Below are 24,574 nucleotides of genomic sequence, written 5' to 3'. Positions count from 1 at the left end.
CCTGGGATGCAGACCATCAGGCCCTGGGGATTTATCAGCCTTGAGTCCCATTAGTCTACCCAAAACTTTTTCCTGCCTAATGTGGATTTCCTCCAGTTCCTCTGTCACCCTAGGATCTCTGGCCACTAGAACATCTGGGAGATTGTTTGTATCCTCCTCAGTGAAGACAGATCCAAAGTACCGGTTCAACTCTTCCGCCATTTCCTTGTTCCCCATAATAAATTCCCCTGCTTCTGTCTTCAAGGGACCCACATTTGCCTTGACTATTTTTTTCCTCTTCACATACCTAAAAAAGCTTTTACTATCCTCCTTTATACTATTGGCTAGTTTACCCTCGTACCTCATCTTTTCTCCCCGTATTGCCTTTTTAGTTATCTTCTGTTGCTCTTTAAAAGAGTCCCAATCCTCTGGCTTCCCACTCTTCTTTGCTATGTTATACTTCTTCCCTTTTATTTTTATGTTGTCCTTAACTTCCCTTGTCAGCCACAGGTGCCTCTTACTCCCCTTAGAATCTTTCCTCCTCTTTGGGATAAATTGATCCTGCAACTTCTGCATTATTCCCAGGAATACCTGCCATTGCTGTTCCACAGTCTTCCCTGCTAGGGCCTCCTTCCAGTCAATTTTGGCCAACTCCTGCCTCATGCCTCTGTAATCCCCTTTGCTATACTGTAATACTGACACTTCCGATTTTCCCTTCTCCCACTCCATTTGTAGAGTAAAACTTATCATATTGTGGTCACTGCCTCCTAATGGTTCATTTACCTCGAGTCCCCTTATCAGGTCGGGTTCATTACATAACACTAAATCCAGAATTGCCTTCTCCCTGGTAGGCTCCAGTACAAGCTGTTCTAAGAATCCATCTCGGAGACACTCCACAAACTCTCTTTCCTGGGGTCCATTACCAACCTGATTTTCCCAGTCTACCTAGTCGTCACATAAAGGGCATTGACAAAGTTCCAAAGTGTCCTGCGCCAAGTCCTCTGTTCTCCCCTCCCATGCCAGGTCCTCCTTTATTCCCCTCCCCCTCCTGGCAATTCCCTCCATTGTTCTCCCCCCCCCCCCCCCCCCATCGCTGGATTCTCCTTGTATTATTTATCTGAAACTTTTAAACATTTACATTAAGGCAGTCAATACTATTGGTGACTCCTCTGCGCATTAATTGTATCTGGCGAAATACTGTACAGAAAGAGGAGAGTGGAGAAAAAATGAACAGTGAGTAGATTACTGGTCTACATTTTGTTCTCCATCAATCCTTGGAGTTTGTCACTAAACCAGTTTGACCATTCTGGTGTTGGGTGAATTGCCAAAGACCTGATACTTGACCCTGATCTCTTGACTGAAGACCCGGCATGAAAATGAGCCCCAGATTTTGATTCTCTCCCCCTCTTCCTGGTTCTCTTTGCCACAACAAAAGGAAATTTCAGGGTGCTGGACCAATTCAGCCAAAACTGATTAGAATAACGTGGACATCCATCATAGAAAGAACTAGGTGGACCTGTTATTTTTATCCGTAATATTTTTATTGTGTATATATGTCTTCACAATAACATTCCTCATTCTCATGAGATGTCCTCATTCTTTAGGAAACGGGGCTTCCCCTCTTCCATTATAGTTGAGGCTCTCACTAGGGTCTCTTCTACATCCCGCAGCTCCGCTCTTGCTCCCCCTCCCCCCCCCCCCCCCCCATTCATACCAAGGACAGAATCCCCCTCGTTCTCACCTTCCACCCCACCAGCCAGCATATCCAACAAATCATCCGCCAACATTTCCGTCACCTACAACGGGACCCCACCACTGGCCACATCTTCCCATCCCCTCCCCTTTCTGCGTTCCGCAGAGACCGTTCCCTCCGTAACTCCCTGGTCCATTCGTCCCTTCCGGCCCAAACCACCCCATCCCCGTGCACTTTCCCCTGCAACCGCAGGAGATGCAACACCTGTCCCTTTACCTCCCCTCTCAACTCCATCCAAGGTGAGACAGAGGTTCACCTGCACCTCCTCCATCCTCATCTATTGCATCCGCTGCTTATCAGTCTGAAGAAGGGTCTCGACCCGAAACGTCACCCATTCCTTCTCTCCTGAGATGCTGCCTGACCCGCTGAGTTACTCCTGCATTTTGTGAATAAATACCTTTGATTTGTACCAGCATCTGCAGTTATTTTCTTTCACGATAACAATATTTAATTTAAGAAATCTTTCGTGTGGCTTTTAATAAAAATACCAATTTTAATCATTTAAAAAATATATATATATTTTAGTTGCCTGACTGTCAGGATACCTTTGCAAATGTTAGTAAAAAGATTTCAACCACATCAGTGCATTCTGACCATATGCAACTTGAAGAATTTTCCATCAGGCACAGTGCTCATCAGAAGTGATTGAAGTGTATTGTCTTGTTATAGAGATTTAATGATATCTTTGCGATCTCCAGTGTTTTGAAGAGTTCACTTGTCAGGGGTTTTATTTCATAGTAGACTGCCTATTATTTTAATGTATTCACAGCAGGCAGTTGAGCAGCAGTACATGGTGAATATGTCAGTGGTTAAGGACAAAGTGAAGACATGGCTCATCGACAATGGATTGCCAGAGGCAATTCACAATTAAAATGGTATCTTCTGAATTAATGACCTCAGATTCTGCAGAGGGATATCAGCGTAATTATTAACACTTCCTTGTGTAACTGACAGTAATATGAGGAATTCATACGACCACAAAAGTCCACAAATTGCTGTCAACCACTAGCACAAATTTTCAGGAATAGTGTCAAACTTTGGATCGGGGTACGATGATAGAATGCAAAGTTGGTGTAATTGCCCAACTGGAAATGGATCAATTTCCATTATTTAGATTGGAGAGGAGTAAGTGTATTGTGCAAAGAGTATGTTTTATTTCAATTACATTTTTAATTTTGCTCACGATGACATTTTCAATTGTCTTTGTATTCAAGTGTGTTCCAGTATTTTATTTTTCCACGACTGTTTTTTGTTCTAAATGTTGCCAGTTTGAATACTTGTAAATTTGCGTAAGAGCAGAATTTAACAACACGGTCGTGAGTTTATAGAGAATATATAGCATGGGACTGAGAACGCAGTCTTGACAAGCACTGGTCTGGAAACGTGTCAGACTGGGAATGGCACCGGGAGATCAGATTGGTTAACGCGGACCGAGCGCAGGCGTTGAGCGAAGCGATCGCCGAGCCTGCGTTGGTTTCGTCGATGTAAATAAGTTGACATCTGGAGCAGCGGATGCAATAGATGAGGTTGGAGGAGGTGCAGGTGAACCTTTGTCTCACCTGGAAAGACTGTTTGGGTCCTTGGATGGAGTTGAGGGAGGAGGTAAAGGGACAGGTGTTGCATCTCATGTGGTTGCAGGGGAAAGTGCCCGGGGATGGGGTGGTTTGGGTAGGAAGGGGGGGAAAAATCCTCCAGTGCCATTAGTGAGTCCCACCGGAAATTCGAGGAACAGCAACTCATATTTCGCCTGGGCAGCTTGAACATTGACTTCTCCAACTTTAGATAGTTCCTCTGTCCCTCTCTTCCCCTCCCCCTTCCCAGATCTCCCTCTATCTTCCTGTCTCCACCTATATCCTTCCTTTGTTCCGCCCCCCTGACATCAGTCTGAACAAGGGTCTCGACCCGAAACGTCACCCATTCCTTCTCTCCTGAGATGCTGCCTGACCTGCTGAGTTACTCCAGCATTTTGTGAATAAATACCTTTGACAAGCACTGGTGTTCAGAAATGTCACGGAAGATGTTTTGGTGCCTCTTGCAGATTGTGTTTTGTGGTTCGGGCAATCGAGGATCTTTTTGCAGAGGGAATTGCTAAGACATAGGTCCAGCAGTTTGGAGAAGAGTTTGGTCGGAATTAGGATGTTTAAGGTGGAACTGTGGTCAATAAATAGGAGACTTACATGAATGTGCTTGTTAAGTAGATGTTCCAGACTTGAATGCCGGGCCAGGCAGATTGCCTGTTGCAGCAGTACGCAAATTTCAATGGATCTAAGCTGCCTCAGAGGCCGGAGTTGATGTGCATCCAGACCGCACTGGTGGGTAAGGCAAAGCAGCGCCTTTACCACCTTAGACAGCTGGGGAAATTCAGAGTGTCTCTGGGGATCCTTCATTGCTTCTACTCTGAGGCTGTAGAGAGCATCCTGTCCGGCAACATTACAGTCTGGTTTGGGAACAGCTCTGCCCAGGACAGGAAGGCCCTGCAGAGAGTAGTGCGTTCGGCAGAACGCACCATGGGAACTACGCTCGTCCCCCTGCAGGACTGTTGAAGTCTGTTCACTTTGATAGTGTAGGACAACGCCTATTATTATCTAGATTAATAACATTTGAAATGTTTGTGTTTTTCCTGCCAAAATGCAGAATTCTACTTTCTCACATTACACTCCACCTGCCACTTTCTTACCCAGAACCCGCACCATCTTTCCAGCTCAATTTTCCACCTAGCTTTGTATCATCACCACACCCGGGATATTTTATATTGTACCGTAAAAGCCACAACAAGTAGAAGCAAAGAACTGCAGACGCTGGTTACTACACAAAAGGACACAAAGTGCTGGAGTAACTCAGCGGACCCGGGTGTCTGGCGCTGTAAGGCAGCAACTCGACTGCTGTGCCACTGTGCAGTCACTGCATAATTTGATGGAAGTGGGTGCCTTGAACTTGCTCTGCAGTTATGAAGGGAGAATTGGCCATGGCAGATTGGGAAACACAATTAAAGGTTTTACCTTCGGGGAAATAATAGGAGGCAATTTGAAGAAACACTTAACAATTCACAACAAATAGGTTCCACAAAGAAAGGCAAGCTTCATGGAAAAAGCGATCTGTGGTAGTTAACCAAAGGAGGTGAGTAAAGTTGCCAGGATTAGTAGTAATCCCAAGGATTAGAAACCAGTGGATGTCTAAACATTAGTGAGGTTGGCCCTGCTGATATTAAAAGGTAAAAAGGAAGTGAGCAGGTGCAGTAAACGCCTATTCCTTGCAGGTAAATCTCAGGGGGAAAAAACTACTATGGGGAATAAACAAATGGCCGAGATATTGAGTAAATATTTCTATCCATTTTCCTCCACCGATGCTGCTCAACCCGCTGAGTTCTTCCTGCAGCATTTGTTTTGTCCAGACTCCAGCATCTATGGACTCCTGTGTCTCCGAGATATGTTATATATCTCTTCACCGTAGAATGCTCACTGGACAATGCATATTTTTAAGGCAAAGACAGATAGATTCTTGATTAGTACAGGTGTCAGGGGTTATGCGGAGAAGGCAGGAGAATGGGGTTTGGAGGGAGGGATAGATCAGCCATGATAGAATGGCGGAGTAGACTTGATGGGCCAAATGGCCTAATTCTGCTCCTATCACTTATGACCTTATGAACAACACAGTCCAGTCACAGCGGAGAATCAAGGCTTCAATGCAAGTGAGAAACATACCATAAATTAGACTAGGAAAGGGAAAGTACTGGATAATTAAGGTGACACAAATCTGTGAAATCCCTTCACCCTGGCAGGCTGTATTCCAAGATTGTAGAAGAAGCTACATTGGACAGTTTACAAAATGTACCAGAATGTGGGACAAGCCCACATAGTGAGACAAACACAATTTGAATGATAGACACAAAGAGCGGGAGTAACTCAGTGGATCCAACAGCCTGCTGGGTTCCTCCAGGTTTTGTGTCTATCATATCATATCATATATATACAGCCGGAAACAGGCCTTTTCAGCCCACCAAGTCCGTGCCGCCCAGTGATCCCCGTACATTAACACTTTCCTACACCCACTAGGGACAATTTTTACATTTACCCAGCCAATTAACCTACATACCTGTACGTCTTTGGAGTGTGGGAGGAAACCGAAGATCTCGGAGAAAACCCACGCAGGTCACAGGGAGAACGTACAAACTCCTTACAGTGCAGCACCCGTAGTCAGGATCGAACCTGAGTCTCCAGCGCTGCATTCGCTGTAAAGCAGCAACTCTACCGCTGCGCTACCGTGCCGTCTATCTTCGCTTTAAACCAGCATTTGCAGTTCCTTCCTACACAATTTGAATGATCATCTATTTTCAACTGAGAGCAAAGCAATCGACTAAAGTCCAATCAAGCAACACATATTAACCAACACTCGTTGTGGTCGGGACCCATCTTCAGACATTAGACATGCAAGTTGTTGCTGCTGCTCTAATAAAGATTTAAAGACCTGAAGAAGGGTCTCGACCCGAAAGGTCACCTATCCACATTCTCGAGGGACGCAGTGAGATACGATAGAATCCCAGGAGGGAAATTGGTCTGCCAACAGTCATAAAACACAAGATACATGAAATTAGTGGAAAGACCAGGATAGGGGATGTGCAAAGATTTGGGAGAGTGTGAAGGGAAGGGGAGTTAGTCAGTCTCACGACAGAAGGGGGAGGAGTTGTACAGTTTGATAGCCTCAGGGAAGAAGGATCTCCTGTGGCGTTCTGCCCTTATCAGAGGTAGATACAAGTAAAGGACATAGATTTAAGGTAAGGGTAAAAGATTTAAGGGGAATCTGACGAGTATCTTCCCCCCCCCCCCCCCCCCCCCCAGAGAGAAGTAATGACCTGTAATGACCCAGAGAGTGGTGTAAGCAGAGATGTTGACAATATTTTAAGATATGTCCAGATGAAAGTTAAACGGAATGAATAAAGTGGGTGCCACTAGTCGGCATAGATGTGATGAGCCGAATAGTCCATTTCCTTGCCCAGTGACGCCACCTATGAATGTCCAATAACATCAGAAATCATTTGATGTTCAGCACTGAAACCTTTTCATACAGATATGTAATATAGTAGAACGCAAGAAACCAGGAACTGGAGTAGGTCACATGAAGTAGGTCAAAAGGGATAGGCATCGAATTAGGCCATCTGGCTCATCAAGTCTACCCCGCCATTCAATCATGGCTGATCTATCTCCCCTTCCTAACCCCATTCTCCTGCCTCCTCCCCATAACCTCTGACACCTGTACTAATCAAGGAGGGTTATCAAGAGGTCACTTGGCCCCACTAAAACCAGCCCTGTCATTTAATATGATCATGGCTGTTATGCCCCAAGCCTTCGTGCCTCTTCCGACTTACCAAAGACCTCAAATTCAAAAATGTATCTGCCTTAAGTACTTCCAGTAAACTAACCACAACACTCGAGGTAGAGAATTCCAGAAATTCATTTTCCACCACAGAAAGAAATTCCCATCTATCTCATTTTTAAATTGCCACCATTTCGTCTGGTAAATAGCTCCTCATTTAACATTTGCAATCTCTCTCCTTTTAGATAATAGGTTTACAATTTCATAATTATCTTGATTTGCATTCCTCCTACTGAAATGCATTGCTTCATTTTTTGCCACAATCAACTCCCTTTTGCTAAGTCTTCGCCCAGTCGCGCAACCTAACTTGATCCTGTTGCGGTGTCCAAATTTCCTCATCGCAGTATGCCTTCCCATCCTCCCAGTATACCCAATCCGCACCAGTCCATCTTTGGCCCATATCCCTCTAAATTCTTCCAATTTAACAACATCCTTTTTATAGCAAGATGATTATAAACTGAATACTTGCACATGGATAGGCACAGAATAGAGGGATATGGATTATGTGTAGGCAGAGGAGCAAAGCAAGATGGCGCCAGACAAGGTGGCTCTTTCCCTGCTCATCCCAGAGGGAGATCTACTATCATACAGCATAGAAACAGGCCCAATGGCCCAACTTGCCCATGCCGACCAAGCAGCCCCATCTACACCTGCCCATAACTGGCACTTATCCTTCTAAACTTTACCTGTCCATGTACCTGTCCAAATGATTTTTGAATTTGCCATAGTATCTGCCTCCTCGAATCAGTAGCAAAGAAAGCAAACTCGATGCTAGCATTTATTTCAAGAGAGCTTGTATACAAAACCAGGGATGTAATCTTGAGGCTCGAGAAGGCGCTGGTAAGGCCGTATTTGGAATATTGTGAGCAATTTTGGGCACCATATCTGAGGAAGGATGTGCTGGCTCTGGAGAGGATCCAGAGGAGGTTTACAAGAATGATCCCAGGAATGAGTAGTTTAACCTATGATGGCTGTTTGTCGGCACTTGGCCTGTACTCGCTAGAGTTTAGGAGGTCATTGAAACATACAGAATAGTGAAAAGCTTGGATAGAGCGGATGTGGAGAGGATGTTTCCACTAGTGGGAGAGTCTAGGACTAGAGGTCACAGCCTCAGAATTAAAGGATGTTCTTTTAGGAAGGAGATGAGAAATTTCTTTAGTCAGAGGCTGGTGAATCGGTGGAATTCTTTGCCACAGAAGGTTGTGGAGGCCAAGTCAGTGGATATTTTTAAGGCAGAGATAGATAGATTCTTGATTAGTACGGGTGTTAGAGGTTATGGATAGAAACATAGAAAATAGGTGCAGGAGTAGGCCATTCGGCCCTTCGAGCCTGCACCGCCATTCAATATGATCATGGCTGATCATCCAACTCAGTATCCCGTACCTGCCTTCTCTCCATACCCCCTGATCCCTTTAGCCACAAGGGCCACATCTAACTCCCTCTTAAATATAGCCAATGAACTGGCCTCAACTACCTTCTGTGGCAGAGTATTCCACAGATTCACCACTCTCTGTGTGAAAAAAAACCCTTCTCATCTCGGTCCTAAAAGACTTCCCCCTTATCCTTAAACTGTGACCCCTTGTTCTGGAATCCTTAAACTGTGACTCCTTGTTCTGGACAGGAGAATGGGGTTAGGAGGGAGTGATGGATCAGCCATGGTTGAATGGCGGCGTAGACTTGATGGGCCGAATGGCCTAATTCTACTCTTATCCGTTATAGCCTTATGACCTTAAAATGTCACCTACCCATTCCTTCCAGAGATTTTGCCTGACCCACTGAGTGCTTCAGCACTAAGTGTTTTATTATCAAAGTTAAATTTGTATCTTCTGATTACTGGAACATGACTGTTGTGAAGATTAAAAGTGAAGTGCCAGGACAGTATCCCATGGCAGTCTGTTTTTCAAATTGCATTCTGCAACTTGTTTTGCCTGCCAGAACTCTTTGGTCATTCAGCAGGTTGGTAATGAGTTTGATGAAAGCTTGACGGCCAAGAGACTCGGATAGTTTACATCCTTTCTAATCAAACAGTATCAAAGCCAGAGGAAAGGTCAATGGATGCTGCAGCTGTTTAAAATTTGTGTAGAGAATCTGGCATCAGCAAGACTTGTCAGCATCTGTTCACAACAGTTCTAAAGCCAACTCTCCCCTTTGGGGTCGAGCTGAAGTATGATGCTTTGCAGGAGGAGCTTGGAATGGGAGCTGAGGAATGATATTGGCCAGCAACCTTCTGAGTTATCTGCCTACTTACCGCTTAACTGTGACATTGACTGCGGCCTGGAATTCTGTTCTGTGTTTTGGTTCTTTGCCAGTAGCTTGTATGCTGACAAAGGCTTCTGCCAGTCTTTTGAGCCCCACAGTCCTGATGTCTTTATGAACTCGGGGAAATGCTTCATCCAGGCCTGCTGCCTTTTGAATTTTTACATCCATTGGCCTCCTGTACTGAATATCGAGCAAAGGCAGGCCGAAGCCTGGCAAAGAGGCATGCAGCTGAATTATTTGTATGTGTGCGTTTTTGGACTAATCTCGGTTTCAAATGGAAATTCGGGGTTTATTGACTTACTAGACCAAGTAGACCCTTGGGCCCAAACCTCTCCTGCATTGGTCCAGCACCCTCTCCTCCCTCCCCCACTGCACCCCTTCCCCCCTGCACCCCTTCCCCCCTGCACCCCTCCCCCCCTGCACCCCTCCCCCCCTGCACCCCTCCCCCCCTGCACCCCTCCCCCTGCACCCCTCCCCCTGCACCCCTCCCCCCTGCACCCCTCCCCCCCGCACCCCTCCCCCCCCCGCACCCCTCCCCCCCCTGCACCCCTCCCCCCCCTGCACCCCTCCCCCCCTGCACCCCTCCCCCTGCACCCCTCCCCCCCTGCACCCCTCCCCCCCTGCACCCCTCCCCCCCTGCACCCCTCCCCCCCTGCACCCCTCCCCCCCTGCACCCCTCCCCCCTGCACCCCTCCCCCCCTGCACCCCTTCCCCCGTGCACCCCTCCCCCCCAACACCCCTGCACCCCTCCCCCTCTGCACCCTTCCCCCTCACGCAGTCATGGGGAGAACGTATAAACTTCGTACAGACGGCACCCGTCGTTGGCATCAAACCCGGGTCTCCGGCGCTGCAAGTGCTGTAAGGCAGTAACTCTACCGCTGCCCCACCGTGCGGCCCTTTATGTAATCTCTCTCAGGCAGTAGAGTCATGATGGGCTTTCTTTATGGTTGTATCAATGTGTTGGGTCCAGGACAGATCTTCAGTGATTTGCGTGCCCGGGGACATGAAATCGTTGCCCCTTTCCACGGCTAACCTGTCGATCAAGATGGCTTTGTAGATCCTCAGCTTTGCCCTTCCTGAGTCAACGGTCTTGCTGACATTGTGAGTAAGGTGGTTGTTCTGGCACCATTCAGTCAAACTCCGGTGGTCTCATCGGCGAATTTATAGATGGCGCCGGAACTGCCTCTGGCTATTTCAGTCGGGCAAAGAGTTTTAACAATGCAGCCAGGTGCACCATTAGGTCCACACGCACTCTGAGGGTTCATCCTCATAAAAGATCTTCTGATATCAGCCACAGTGAGAGATTACCATGCTATTCAGATATGAGGTCTGGAGAAGGCACATCGATGTTCTTCCTTTCGAAGTGTCTCGCCCTCCAATTTCAAGCAAAAGTTTCTCCTTGTCTCTCTGAAGGCCTTTTTGAGATCGTACCTGGATTTCCTATGTGAACGGTGGCGCAGCGGTAGAGTTGCTGCCTTACAGCGAATGCAGCGCCGGAGACGCGGGTTCGATCCTGACTACGGGTGCCGTCTGTACGGAGTTTGTACGTTCTTTCCGTGACCTGCGTGGGTTTTCTCCGAGATCTTCGGTTTCCTCCCACACTTCAAAGACGTACAGGTATGTAGGTTAATTGGCTGGGCAAATGTAAAAGTTGTCCCTAGTGGGTGTAGGATAGTGTTAGTGTGCGGGGATCGCTGGGCGGCGCAGACCCGGTGGGCCGAAGGGCCTGTTTCTGCACTGTATCTCTAAATCTAAAAAATCTAAATCTAAAAAACCTGTGTCTTCAGACTTGAATGCCCAAACTCTGGTACTCAATAGATGGTGGACCTCCTGGTTCATCCAAGGTGTCCAGATGGAAGCACTGGGATGAATTTTGGTGGAAGCACGCTGCTCCACACATTTCAGTTATGAAGTCGGTAAACAAACATGGCAGATTTGTTCAAATCTGTTGCCAAGTCCTTGAAGATTGCCTAGTCCACGACTCTAAGCAGTCGTGGAGTCGTTCCTCTGCCTCTCCTGGCCAGCTCTGTATGGTCCTTGCCACTAGACCTATGCTTTTCAATCGCTACCTGTATCCTGGAGGTAGAAGCACAACCAGGTGGTCCCCAAAGTGAGAGTGAGAGATGGAGCGATGGGCATCTTTGGTGGAATATCAGCGGTGGGCATCTTTGGTGGAATATCAGTGATGGGCGTCTTTGATGGAATATCAGCGGTTGAGATGTTTGATAATCTGGTGCGGCAGAACACGTGCTGGTGGTAGTTAGTACGTGACTTCTTGTTGAAGTTCCCAGTTATTGTGGGAAAAATGTGTCAGGTATTACATCTAGTGTTTGTTGACCATGGTGTGCAGCTCTTCCAGTGCTAGATACATGTCTGCCTGGGGCTGTTTGTAGAAGACGTTCATGATGATGGAGGTGAATTCCCTCGTGAGACAGAAGGGGCATCACTTCGCTGCTAGATTTGCCAGGTGTGGAGAGCAGGGGTTGGACAGGTCCACTGCGTCTGAGCGCCACAAAGAGCGGGTCCTGTTCATAGTTGTGCAGGCAGCTCAGAAATAACATGACTAAAGCCTCCAAAGTTGGTGAGCATGCCACACTGCAACTCTGCTTTCACTTCAAACCTTGAAAATAGGTTCAGCCCACCTCTGGGGTCTCGTTCAGAACTCAGAATACTCGTTCTCAGTCCTTCTCTGTAGTCCTGAGCCCTATAAACCTGCAAGTATTTGAATTTCCTTTTTAACAGCGTTAGTGGACAGTCTTCCAGATATGCAAACTTGTTTTACATGGTCTTCGCCGCTACATCAAGTATGTTTACATGCTGTTTGCCAAGCAATAAATCAATTTAAGAGGGAGTTAGATAGACCTCTCGAGGCTAATGGAATCAAGGGATATGGGGAGAAGGCAGGCACGGGTTATTGATTGTGGACGATCAGCCTTGATCACAATGAATGGCGGTGCTGGCTTGAAGGGCCAAATGGCCTCCTCCTGCACCTATTTTCTATGTTTCTAACATTGCACGAGTATCAACATTGCCATCAGCCAAATTTTCACATTTTTGGCATGCTTGTGCAATGTAATTGAAATTGTGACCAGATTAGGAATTGTGTTGTCCAAAAAAAGCTGCATCTAGTTTTTGCAGCTGATGTTTCAATGTCTGGACCAAATAAATAATGTCATATTTCCAGCCATATTTATTAATATCCATGAATGCTTTGTAAATCCCCAGAATCATTTTGGAAGGCAAGTAAAGAAATCCTACTATGAATAGTAAGCTCGGCCTACTAAGGAGCTTTTTAAAAGGACAGAATTATTTTTATACACTGGTTCGAAGATCTTTGAGAGGAAATCTAGATTTGGCATCTGTATTATTTATGGATGCCACCTAATGTGCTGAGTATTTCTGTTTTATAATAGTATGTTTTTAGAGTTGAGTTCCACTGAATATTCCAATACTTGTTGGGGCTTGCTCTCTGTCCAGCACATACCTGGGCAAGTTAGAAGGATAGACTGGTCTGACTTTCAAATAATTAATCTGTTTGAAGCCAGTTTCTTTAGTAAATGCCATGGCATCATATTCATTATAAAATTAACTTGTGGGTTATCGACAAACAACGATGAATTGATAGCTGACATCACCTTCACTCTGATTAGAAATTAGCAACTCATTCGCTTTGTGCCTCTGTAGGTTATGACTTCAGGCTCAACATCAATTACTGCGGATGGTTTGCGACTCGCCCAATTTCAGTGTGACTGATGTTTAACCTCATAACAGGTTTAACCTTGGGAACTTGTCTTGAAGTTCAGTTGCCAGTTTTAATGAACTCTGAGTAAAATTCTTATTCAGCATTCTCGTGATTACAATTTGTTTTCAAAATTTAATTGCAATATTGTGAAGTTTCCTATTTTAGAGATTTAGAGATACAGCGCGGAAACAGGCCCTTCGGCCCACCGAGTTCGCGCCGCTCAGCGATCCCCGCACATTAACACTATCCTACACACACTAGGGACATTTTTTAAAAACATTTTACCCAGTCAATTAACCTACAAACCTGTACGTCTTTTGGAGTGTGGGAGGAAACCGAAGATTCCGGAGAAAACCCACGCAGGTCACGGGGAGAGCGTACAAACTCCGTACAGACGGCGCCCGTAGTCAGGATCGAACCTGAGTCTCGGGCGCTGCATTCGCTGTAAGGCAGCAACTCTACCGCTGCGCCACCGTGCCGCCCATTCTTTGAAACCATTCAGTTTCCTGCAATTCAGCTTAATAATATCTTCATCCATTGCATTAATATAGCTACTGGTACGAAGTGACATTTTTAAATGTAAAAGTTATTTCTTTTTCTAAGATAATAAATATAATCTTACTGAGAGTTCTTATACATTCCAAAGCACTGAAGGACAGTCATAAGGTCATAGGGAATGGGAGTAGAATTAGGCCATTCGGCCCATCAAGTCAACACTGCCATTCATTCATAGCTGATCTATCTCTCCCTCTTAACCCAATTTTCCTGCTATCTGCCCATAACCTCTGACACCTGCACCTAATCAAGAATCTATCTCTGACATAAAAAATATCCACTGACTTGGCCTCCACAGCCTTCGGTGGCAAATAATTCCACAGATTCACCACCCTCTGACTTAAGAAATTTCTCCTCGTCTCCTTCCTAAAAGAACGTCCTTTAATTCTGAGGCTATGAACGTCCTTTTATTCTGAGGCTATGGATTCAATCCATCGTGACTACCTCTGTTCTTTTAAGGAGTCATGCAGTTAATCTCACTCCTGCCATTTCCCTTTATCCATGCTACCTTTCATTGATATTTTTACAAACATTGCTCCTTTAAGTATATCCCCATTCCAAAAATAATTATTTACTTTCTATCTATTTTGCAAACTACATTAAATCTGTGACCTCTGGCAATTGTCTTACCAGGGGAATCTATAAGTTTCTTTTCCCTGGAAAAAAGTCTCAAGTCTGATTCATTTTCTCGTTAAACTTCAGGCTATTTATTTATAACATCTTCTAATGCATGTTGGTTTCTACGTGATTCACAGTAAGCCATTTGTGACGTTTAGGAACAAAAGCAAGCAGAAATCTGACAAGACATGCAAAGTGATTACTAACCCACATATGCAAAAGGCAGGCAAGTACTTTCTCTCTTTTAGATTTAGATTTAGATTTAGAGATACAGCGCAGAAACAGGCCCTTCGGCCCTCCGGGTCCGCGCCGCCCAGCGATCCCTGCACATTAACACTATCCTACACCCACTAGGAACAATTTTATTTTTTACATTTGCCCAGCCAATTAACCTACAAACCTGTACGTCTTTGGAGTGTGGGAGGAAACCGAAGATCTCGGAGAAAACCTACGCAGGTCATGGGGAGAACGTACAAACTCTGTACAGTACAGCCCCCTTAGTCAGGATCGAACCTGAGTCTCCAGCACTGCATTCGCTGTAAGGCAGCAACTCTACCGCTGCGCCACTGTGCCGCCCACTTTAGAGATACAGCGCGGAAACAGGCTCTTTGGCCCACCGAGGCCGCGCCGCCCAACGATCCCCGCACATTAACACTATCCTACACACTCAGGACAATTTTTACATTTACCCAGTCAATTAACCTACTCACCTGTACGTCTTTGGAGTGTGGGAGGAAACCGAAGATCTCGGAGAAAACCCACGCAGGTCACGGGGAGAACGTACAAACTCCGTGCAGACGGCGCCCGTAGTCAGGATCGAACCTGAGTCTCCGGCGCTGCATTCGCTGTAAGGCAGCAACTCTACCGCTGCGCCACACAAGAACTGACCATTTCTTAGCTTTGAAAAACTTTGTTGCTTTAGCAGTATGTTTGGGATCATTGTCTTGCTGTAGAACGAACCGCCGGCCAATGAGTTTTGAGGCATTTGTTTGAACTTGAACAGATAGGATGTGTCTATACACTTCAGAATTCATTATGCTACTACCATCAGCAGTTGTATCATCAATGAAGATAAGTGAGCCAGTACCTTCAGCAGCCATACTTGCCCAGGCCATGACACCCCCACCACCGTGTTTCACAGATGAGGTGGTATGCTTTAGATCTTGGGCAGTTCCTTCTCTCCTCTATACTTTGCTCTTGCCATTACTCTGATATAAGTTAATCTTCATCTCCACAAGACCCTTTTTTCCAGAACTGTGGTTGTTCTTTTAAGTACTTCTTGGCAAACTGTAACCTGGCCATCCTAATTTTGCAGCTAGCCAGTGGTTTGCATCTTGCTGTGTAGCCTCTGTATTTCAGTTCATGAAGTCTTCTGCAGACAGTGGTCATTGACAAATCCACACCTGACTCCTGAAGAGTGTTTCTGATCTGTTGGACAGATGTTTGGGGATTTTTCTTTGTGATAGAGAGAATTCTTCTATCATCAGCTGTGGAGGTCGTCCTTGGCCTGCCAGTCCCTTTGCGATTAGTAAGCTCACCAGTGCTCTCTTTCTTCTTAATGATGTTCCAAACAGTTGATTTTGGTAAGCGTGAGGTTTGGCTGATGTCTAACAGTTTTATTCTTGTTTGTCAGTCTCACAATGGCTTCTTTGACTTCCATTGGCGCAACTTTGGTCCTCATGTTGATAAACAGCAATAAAAGTTTCCAAAGATGATGGAAAGACTGGAGGAAAGACTAGGTGCTGAGATCTGCATTAAGGAGGCAATTAAACACACCTAAGCAATTACAAACACCCGTGAAGCCATGTGTCCCAAACATTATGGTGCCCTGAAATGGGGGGGACTATGTATCAATGCAGCTGTAATTTCTACATGGTGAAACCAAAATGTATAAAAATATCCTTTAATAAAATCTGACAATGTGCACTTAAACCGCATGTGATTTTTTCTCTATTATAAATCTCAAATTGTGGAGTATAGAGGCAAATAAATAAATGATGGGTCTTTGTCCCAAACATTATGGAGGGCACTGTAACTGCTCATCCTTAAATTCCATAGACCTTAACAACCTAAGAGCCTCAAAGAAGTTTAAAGTGCTCTTTTTAGGTGGGACAATGAGTAAAGTAAGCTGTCATCATTTTTCCTCTTAAACTAACAAAAACTGACAGCTTACATATGACTTCAAACTGATAGACATGTTGTTGTTAATCTCTATTGAAACCAAAGAAAGCAAGACTTTCTTCAGACTGCAAGACGTTACTTTGCTTCTGGTTGATGACCACTTGCCAACTATTCTCCTTCAGCCACTACATAATCAACTTGACAGCTTTGCTCTGTTATTTTTCTTCCTTCACAATTCGCAATTATGTTTGTTGAAACATACATTTCAGATGGCTTTTTTTAAACCTCCATCCTAAGTTCTATTGCATTAAATCTGAGATTTAATTTTCTCTGCTGTAAAGAAAATAATCCAATTTTTTTTTGTAATCCTTTGTCGTATCTGATGACCTAAATACTGCCAACATTCTGATAAATCTTCTGCACACTTCTTCTAGGCTTCAATGTCCTTTATAAGGTCGGTGAAATTCTTTCTGACAGCATGATTGACAGCGTTGATATATAAAGAATCTGCTCAGAGAGAAAATAGTAGTTGCATTTTTAGATCGGACAAACTTTCGTGTTCTTGTTCTATGTCTGTATGAAACTTGAGGGTCTTCAAGGTACAACAGAAAGTCTTTATTACATTAACTCAATGCTGGCAGCAAGACAACTAAAAATGGCTGCAACCACACGATCTGACTGTACACTCACTGTGTACAGACAGATAACCATGTACAAAACATCTCCCTTTGTCCTGTGCAGCGCCACCTGCTGCACGGGAGGAGCAACGGGTCCTCCCACCCCACACGGCCCACCAAACATCACACAAACATGTATAAATATTAGTGGGAAAACGTAGAACGAGTGTGAACGGGCAATTGATGGTGGACGTAAACTCGGTGGGCAAAACGGCCTGTATCACTAAACTAAGTATTAAGACGTGGCTTTTGTTAATGAATATAATTAGATGTGACAGAAGTTCCTTAACGTCGAAATACAAGAGGTAAAGCACTTTGATAGGTAGAATGAGGAAACAATGGGGCAGATTCTCACACACTATTAATGCTGGTATGGGGATCTCACAGAAGCCAAATGAGAGAGATAGGCAGGGTTAAGTATGACCTTCCCCTTATTCTACCAACTGAAGTGTACCACTTCCCGCATTTTCATTTTAAATGACAACTGCCACTTTAGTACCAATGTAACCAATCTGCTTATATTCTCAAATTTGCTTTTCTCCACATTGCACCTTATGGGATCATCTCCATACTTTGTAATTATGCTCGGTATTTTCTAGTGCAGATTAATTATATTCATCAACCAAAGACCATTGGTTTTATAGTCATTATACATGTACACATTTGGCCAATCTTTAAAAAATAAAGCAACACCATTACTCTTGACACAGTCTTTGCGAACAATTCTTTATCAACACTGTGACAGGCCCTTTTAATTGAATAGATTTCCATTTTCCTAACAAGTTTATTAATTGATACTTTAATAAAATGTCTTTTGAATATTGATATGCACATCAGCTGCACTTTTTCAACTAACCTTTCTGTTATTACAGGCAGAAAATCAAACGATTCAAGCGTGTTTTTGTCTCTTTAAAACAAATCATACAAACTTTTCAGTGATGTATATTTTTCAAACTGACAATTAATTTTGTCAAGGATTATTGTCTTAAGGTGTTCCCAGCACCGACATGGTCCAAAAGACTTGGGGTTTTTTAATGACAATAAAGGTAATTCTGATTCTGATTCTGATGAAATTGCCTGGCCACGCTTGAGTTGGAATCTAGTATAGGCTTGTTCTCGCTGGAATTTAGAAGACTGAGGGGGGATCTTATAGAAACATATAAAATTCTTAAGGGGTTGGAGGGGCTAGATGCGGGAAGATTGTTCCCGATGTTGGGGATGTCCAGAACCAGGGGTCACAGCTTAAGGATAAGGGGGAAGTCTTTTAGGACCGAGATGAGAAAACATTTCTTCACACAGAGAGTGGCGAGTCTGTGGAATTCTCTGCCACAGAAGGTAGTTGAGGCCAGTTCATTGGCTATATTTAAGAGGGAGTTAGATGTGGCCCTTGTGGCTAAAGGGATCAGGGGGTATGGAGAGAAAGCAGGTAAAGGTTACTGAGCTGGATGATCAGCCATGATCATATTGAATGGCAGTGCAGGCTCGAAGGGCCGAATGGCCTCCTCCTGCACCTATTTTCTATGTAACCTTTGCAATTCTTTAGTCCTCTGGCAGCGCTTCTGCGCGTAACATATTGGGCAAAACCACCACTATCTCAACCCTTCCATCTTCCATCAACATGTAGTTTCTCAGCTCCCTTTTAGATTTTATTTTCATAAGTTGAATTTTTCAGGGTATTTGGAGAAAGGTAGTAAAACACGAATCAACACTCTGAACAAGATGGAGAACAAAATGCTGGAGTACCTCAGCGGGTCGGGCAGGAGAAAATGATATTCTCCATCTTCGTAAAGATTCCGTCAATCTGCTGAACAAGGTTCAGCATTTCGCCTGAGGGTAAGGGAAAAGAATAGCAGCTGTCCCCCCCCCCCCCCAGTTACCTGGAGTTGACCCCAGTGGTCACAAACAGCTGGATATTAATCAAGTGGAAACCCTCCCAATAGAAGATGTCAAAATTCTAATTGTGTGCACAGAGTTTTATGGAAGCAATCTATAAATCATGATGTTAGTAGGCTCATGACATTTGCGTGATTCACATTGTCCGCTCCTTTCGTCAAAGAAGATGAACTGACCTCTATCTAGCAACTGGAGTCTCCAGTCTTATAAGAAAATAACTGCAGATGCTGGTACAAATTGATTTATTCACAAAATGCTGGAGTAACTCAGCAGGTCAGGCAGCATCTCGGGAGAGGAGGAATGGGTGACGTTTCGGGTCGAGACCCTTCTTCAGACTGATGTCGGGGGTGGGACAAAGGAAGGATATAGGTGGAGACAGGAAGATAGAGGGAGATCTGGGAAGGAGGAGGGGAAGGGAGGGACAGAGGAGCTATCTGAAGTTGGAGAAGTCGACGTTCATACCACCGGGCCGCAAACTGCCCAGGCGAAATATGAGGTGCTGCTCCTCCAATTTCCGGCGGGCCTCACTATGGCACTGGAGGAGGCCCATGACAGAGAGGTCAGACTGGGAATGGGAGGGGGAGTTGAAGTGCTGGGCCACCGGGAGATCAGTTACGTTAATGCGGACCGAGCGCAGGTGTTCCAGTCTCCCTGATTGCACTTTGTAATATTTTACGCAAAGCAACTTCAACAACCACGAAAGATCCTGAGAGATTCAGAAACATTTCAGAACTTAAGGGAAATATATATTTTTTAATCTAAACATTAAAAATCAAAAGCTCAAAACTTAAATGTAAAACATTTTGCAATTTTTTTTAAAAACTATAAAATCATCATAGCATCTTTAAACATTGAGATTGCCAATTAAAGATATAGAAGGGTTTTTAAAAAAAATTAAACCAATATCTTTTTCATGTGATGGGAGCAGACCCAGGCCATTTGGCCCATTGTCTGATCTATCTTTCCCTCTCAACCCCATTCTCCGGCCATCTCCCCATACCCCCTGACACCCGTAATAATCAAGAATCTGTCTATCTCTGCCTTAAAAATATCCCATTGACTTGACTTCCACAGCTTTCTGTGGCAAAAAAACTCCACAGATTCACCAACTCTTCTCATCCTCGTGTCCATGCAAGTCAAGGGGAGTCATAGATTGATTCAGTGTGGAAACAGGCCCTTCAGCCCAACTCGCCCACACCGGCCAACAATGTCCCAGCTACCTTATTCCCACTTGCCTGAGCTTGGTCCATAACCCTCCAAAACTGTCCTATCCATGTACCTGTCCAACTGTTTCTTAAACGATGAGGTAGTCCCAGCCTCAGCTACCTCCTCTGGCAGCTCGTTCCATACACCCACCACCCTCTGTGTGGAAGAAGTTACCTCTCGGATTCCAAATAAATCTTTTCCCCTTCACCTTGAACCTATGTCCTCTGGTCCTCGATTCCCCCACTCTGGGTAAGATACGCTGTGCATCTATTCCTCTCATGATTTTCCTGATCTATTCCTCTCATGATTTTGTACACCTCTATAAGATCTATAAGATCTCCCCTCATCCGCCTGCGCTCCATGGAATAGAGTCTCAGCCTACTCAACCTCTCCCGAAAGCTCACACCCTCTAGTCCTGGCAGCATCCTCGTAAATCTTTTCTCAACCCTTTCTTGCTATGAACTCAAACAGAATTCTGTGGTGAGTGTGAAACGTACGCTTGGCCCATTTAACCAGGCGCCTATCCCATGCTGAGTTCTATCAGGAATGCAGCTTTGAAGCACAAGCTGCTCTGTGGCCACAATTGGTAACTCAAAATCGGGCCTTTCTCCATGTTTGCACCTGCATGTGCACAGATCCCAAAGTTACTTTGGTTAGGTGGGGGTAGTAATACTTTGACAGGTTTTTCAGAGTTATTAGTTGCAAAATCCAGGTGGTCAACATTAAAAAGGGAATTGGAGAAATATTGCAAGGGAGCATTTCCAAGCTATGTATGTTGAGCAGAGGAATGTGAGCACTGGACGTTTCTTTCAAAGATCCTGCAAAGTGCAATGCTCCAAAGAGGCTCTTTTTATTCTGCATTTGCGCGATGTTGTCATTTGACACCATGAAACCTTGCAAAAGTTCAACTCAGTTGCAAGTTCATGGACCTCAGAGTCAGGTCATGTTGTATGTCTGGAATCATGAAGGAATTTCTGGGCTCAGCGGTGATCTCAAATGGTTGAGAGCTATCATGGGATTCAATTGAAATTTCAGCGTGGGCTTATGTTTCCAGTCCCAGTTACCTATTGATTGCACGTGCCCACACGTGTACAGCACGCCACATGCACACGCTAAATTTATTTGTGTTTTTTCTTTGCAGCCTTGTCTGTAGACGAACCTCATGGAGGTTTGTCTGCCAGTTGTTATTTGCTCTGCTGCCCAGCACTAACGTCAGTATTGACCTAGCAGAATACACATTCCAGCTACTTCCAGTCTGACGAAGGGTCTCGACCCGAGACGTCACCCATTCCTTCTTTCCGGAGATGCTGCCTGACCCGCTGAGTTACTCCAGCTTTTTGTGTCTATCTACTTCAAGTACAACTTCTCCAAGTTTTCACTATCACCTCTAGTTGCCAATTCCTGGAAATCCGCTGACCAGGCATTGGGGTCATCTGAAACAGATTTTGTCTCGGACAATTCTGGAGATAATTGCTGTGGTTTTTCTTTGGAGAGCCAAGGGATCTTAACTCAGCCAATGTTCCAATCATCACTGTAGATCAGTTGGTCAACAGTTATAGGCGACACATAAGTCTGTTTTTTATGACTTGGGTCCTATTTATTTCTTATTTTATTTCTTATTTCTTTTTTTTTCTTGGGTTCTATTTATTTCTTATTTTATTTCTGTCAGTAATGGGGATATTTCTTATTTTATTTCTTATTTTTCATTTTTTATGTCTTAGGTCCTATTTATTTCTTATTTTATTTCTGTCAATAAGCATGGAGATATTTCTTATTTTATTTCTTATTTTTTATGTCTTAGGTCCTATTTATTTCTTATTTTATTTCTGTCAATAAGCATGGGGATATTTCTTATTTTATTTCTTATTTTTCATTTTTTATGTCTTGGGTCCTATTTATTTCTTATTTTATTTCTGTCAATAAGCATGGAGATATTTCTTATTTTATTTCTTATTTTTTATGTCTTAGGTCCTATTTATTTCTTATTTTATTTCTGTCAATAAGCATGGGGATATTTCTTATTTTATTTCTTATTTTTTATTTTTTATGTCTTATGCCCTATTTATCTCTAATTTTCTTTCTTATTTTTTATTTTTTTATTTCTTAGGTCCTATTTCCTTTGAAGATTAAAATAAAATTATTCCTGTCAACAAGCATCGGGATATGTCCTGCAGTGCAGATCCCTTCAAAATTTTGTCAGAAAATATTATTATTGTGAACCCAAAGTAAATTGAAAGAAAACTTGTAGCTTTATCCCAATACTTTAGTTTCTGCAAAATATACTATTTTGCAAGTATTTCTGAAATATTTTAATTAGTAAGATGTGTGTTCATCGGATCAAATGTGGATTTCATTGAAGCTAAAAATAAATGTAGTAAAGACTGCTGCAGCCCCAAGGTGTTCCAAATATTGTTTTGTGGATTACATATGGTGATTTGGGGAAGTTCATGACCTGAAATTCTGATGTTTTTTGTCATGGAGATAATTTATGGTATTTTCCCTTGCAAGTAGACGTGCAAATATTATGATGTACAGTGAAATCTTGACATTTTTCTTTAACAGGTAACATGTATAGCTCAATCACCTAAAGAAGATTGTACCTTTCACACTTGGAAATTAGTAAATCTATTGTCTATTCATTACTGCTGTGACATTGAAATTTAATTTGAGTCAAAAGCCATTCTCATTATAAACCCGACTCAGAAGAACAGTATATATTGACATTTAATTCAATAAATTGTGATCATTTTTTAATTGTAATTTCTGCTTGTTTGCAGGAGCAGTCAAGGTTTCATGCATATGAAGCTAACCAGACACAAGGATAAATACATCTTGGGACAGAACAGCCTTCCATTTGATAGTGTTCCCGAGGTCATACACTACTATACAACCAGAAAGTTACCCATTAAAGGAGCAGAACACTTGTCCCTCCTCTACCCAGTAACGGTTCGAACACTTTAAGTCGTTGCCCCAGTTTAGTGTCCTTCCTATGGATAGGAGATTGCTCAATCACTTTGAACTGTACGGATGGAATAATGCAGACGCAAATTGAGACCCTGAGTGAAAACAAACCATTTATTTTGTGGTACTACTGACCTATTGCATGGATATGATTTTGTTCAAAGACCCACCTAATATAATTCAAAATTATTAGCAATATTTTGTTCAACCATTGAAATATTTAAATATTTCCCTGTGAATGTCAAAATGATATAATATGATGCATTGTACTCCCTAACCTGCTTCAGTGATACAGAGAGATTTGACTTTGATTATTTATATGTAAATACTTGGTCCTAATATATATATATATAAAATATATTTTTATCTTGTGGCACAATGTATTGATGCCTGTGAAATGTCACTTAATGCATTTTAATGCGAGATAAAAATAAGTTTAACTTTGTATGAGAATGATATTTTCATTAGAATTTATGATGATTTACAAAAGATGCAAAATACAATCATAATTGGAGAGACTTGCATTTATTTTGCATCTTGTGACCTAGATGCACCAGCATGTTTTTAACTCAATTAATGCTTTCCAGCATGCAGTCATTCACATTGTAAATCAACCTAGGAAATAATTTTCATAAATAATAATAAGGCTAAAGAACCGGATACTTTTTATTGGTGATCTTGTTACATGCCAAGGAATATTTGAATAAAGCTATGAGATCTTTTGTGTCCGACTTAGATAAGTTTGTCTCATTCCAAACTCGGTGGTGATGCAGTAAGTTTTCAGGTAACTATTTAGCCTTGGTTATGTATCAACTCTTAAAAATGTTAAACTTATTTTTATCCCGCCATGTGTACTCATCCAATACGACATATACTTCTGAAGACTACAATGCCAAAAGAATCAAGTCAAAAGAGTTTAGTTTAGAGAATACAGCGTGGAAAAGGGACCTTCGAGCCACCAAGTCCGCACCGACCAGCGATCCCTGCACATTGACATTAACACTATCTTACGCACACTTGGGACAATTTACATTTCTCGCAAACCAATTAACCTACAAACCTGAACATCTTTGGAATGTGGGAGGAAACCGAAAATCTTGGAGAAAACCTACTCGGGTCATGGGGAGAACGTACAAACTCCTCACAGACAGCACCCGTATTCAGGATCGAACCCGGATCTCTGAAGCTGAAGGCAGCATCTCTACCGCTGTGCCACCGTGCTGCCCAGTTTTTTTATTGTCATGTTTAATGACAACGGAACATTAAAATTCTTGCAGTAGCTTAATACACAATATGACAATTGTTGACAAATGCAATATACACAAATAATAAATAATAATAAATGAACAACCTAAATACCAATGGAAAATCTAAAGTCCTATGTGCAACTGAAAATAGTCTATAGAATTGTGTAGTTGCTGAGGTTATGCTTTACGTAAA

The 24,574-nt window shown here is 43.4% G+C and overlaps 1 protein-coding gene across 2 annotated transcripts in view; it reads left to right on the top strand.

Moving 5' to 3' along the window:
• The window catches only part of LOC144592317 (SH2 domain-containing adapter protein B-like), a 101,774-nt gene extending 77,898 nt beyond the window's left edge, over window positions 1-23,876 (top strand). For both annotated transcript variants that reach the window (XM_078396846.1, XM_078396845.1), the window contains one exon: window positions 22,951-23,876. In XM_078396846.1, coding sequence (XP_078252972.1) covers window positions 22,951-23,134 — 184 coding nt within the window. In that variant the 3' untranslated portion in view covers window positions 23,135-23,876. The remainder of the gene's footprint in view (window positions 1-22,950) is intronic.
• Window positions 23,877-24,574: the final 698 nt, after the last annotated feature.

The sequence above is a fragment of the Rhinoraja longicauda genome, chromosome 3 (genome assembly GCF_053455715.1).
Source record: "Rhinoraja longicauda isolate Sanriku21f chromosome 3, sRhiLon1.1, whole genome shotgun sequence".
In the NCBI taxonomy this organism is placed as follows: domain Eukaryota; kingdom Metazoa; phylum Chordata; class Chondrichthyes; order Rajiformes; family Arhynchobatidae; genus Rhinoraja; species Rhinoraja longicauda.
This window is presented reverse-complemented; position numbering and strand designations above follow the sequence as displayed.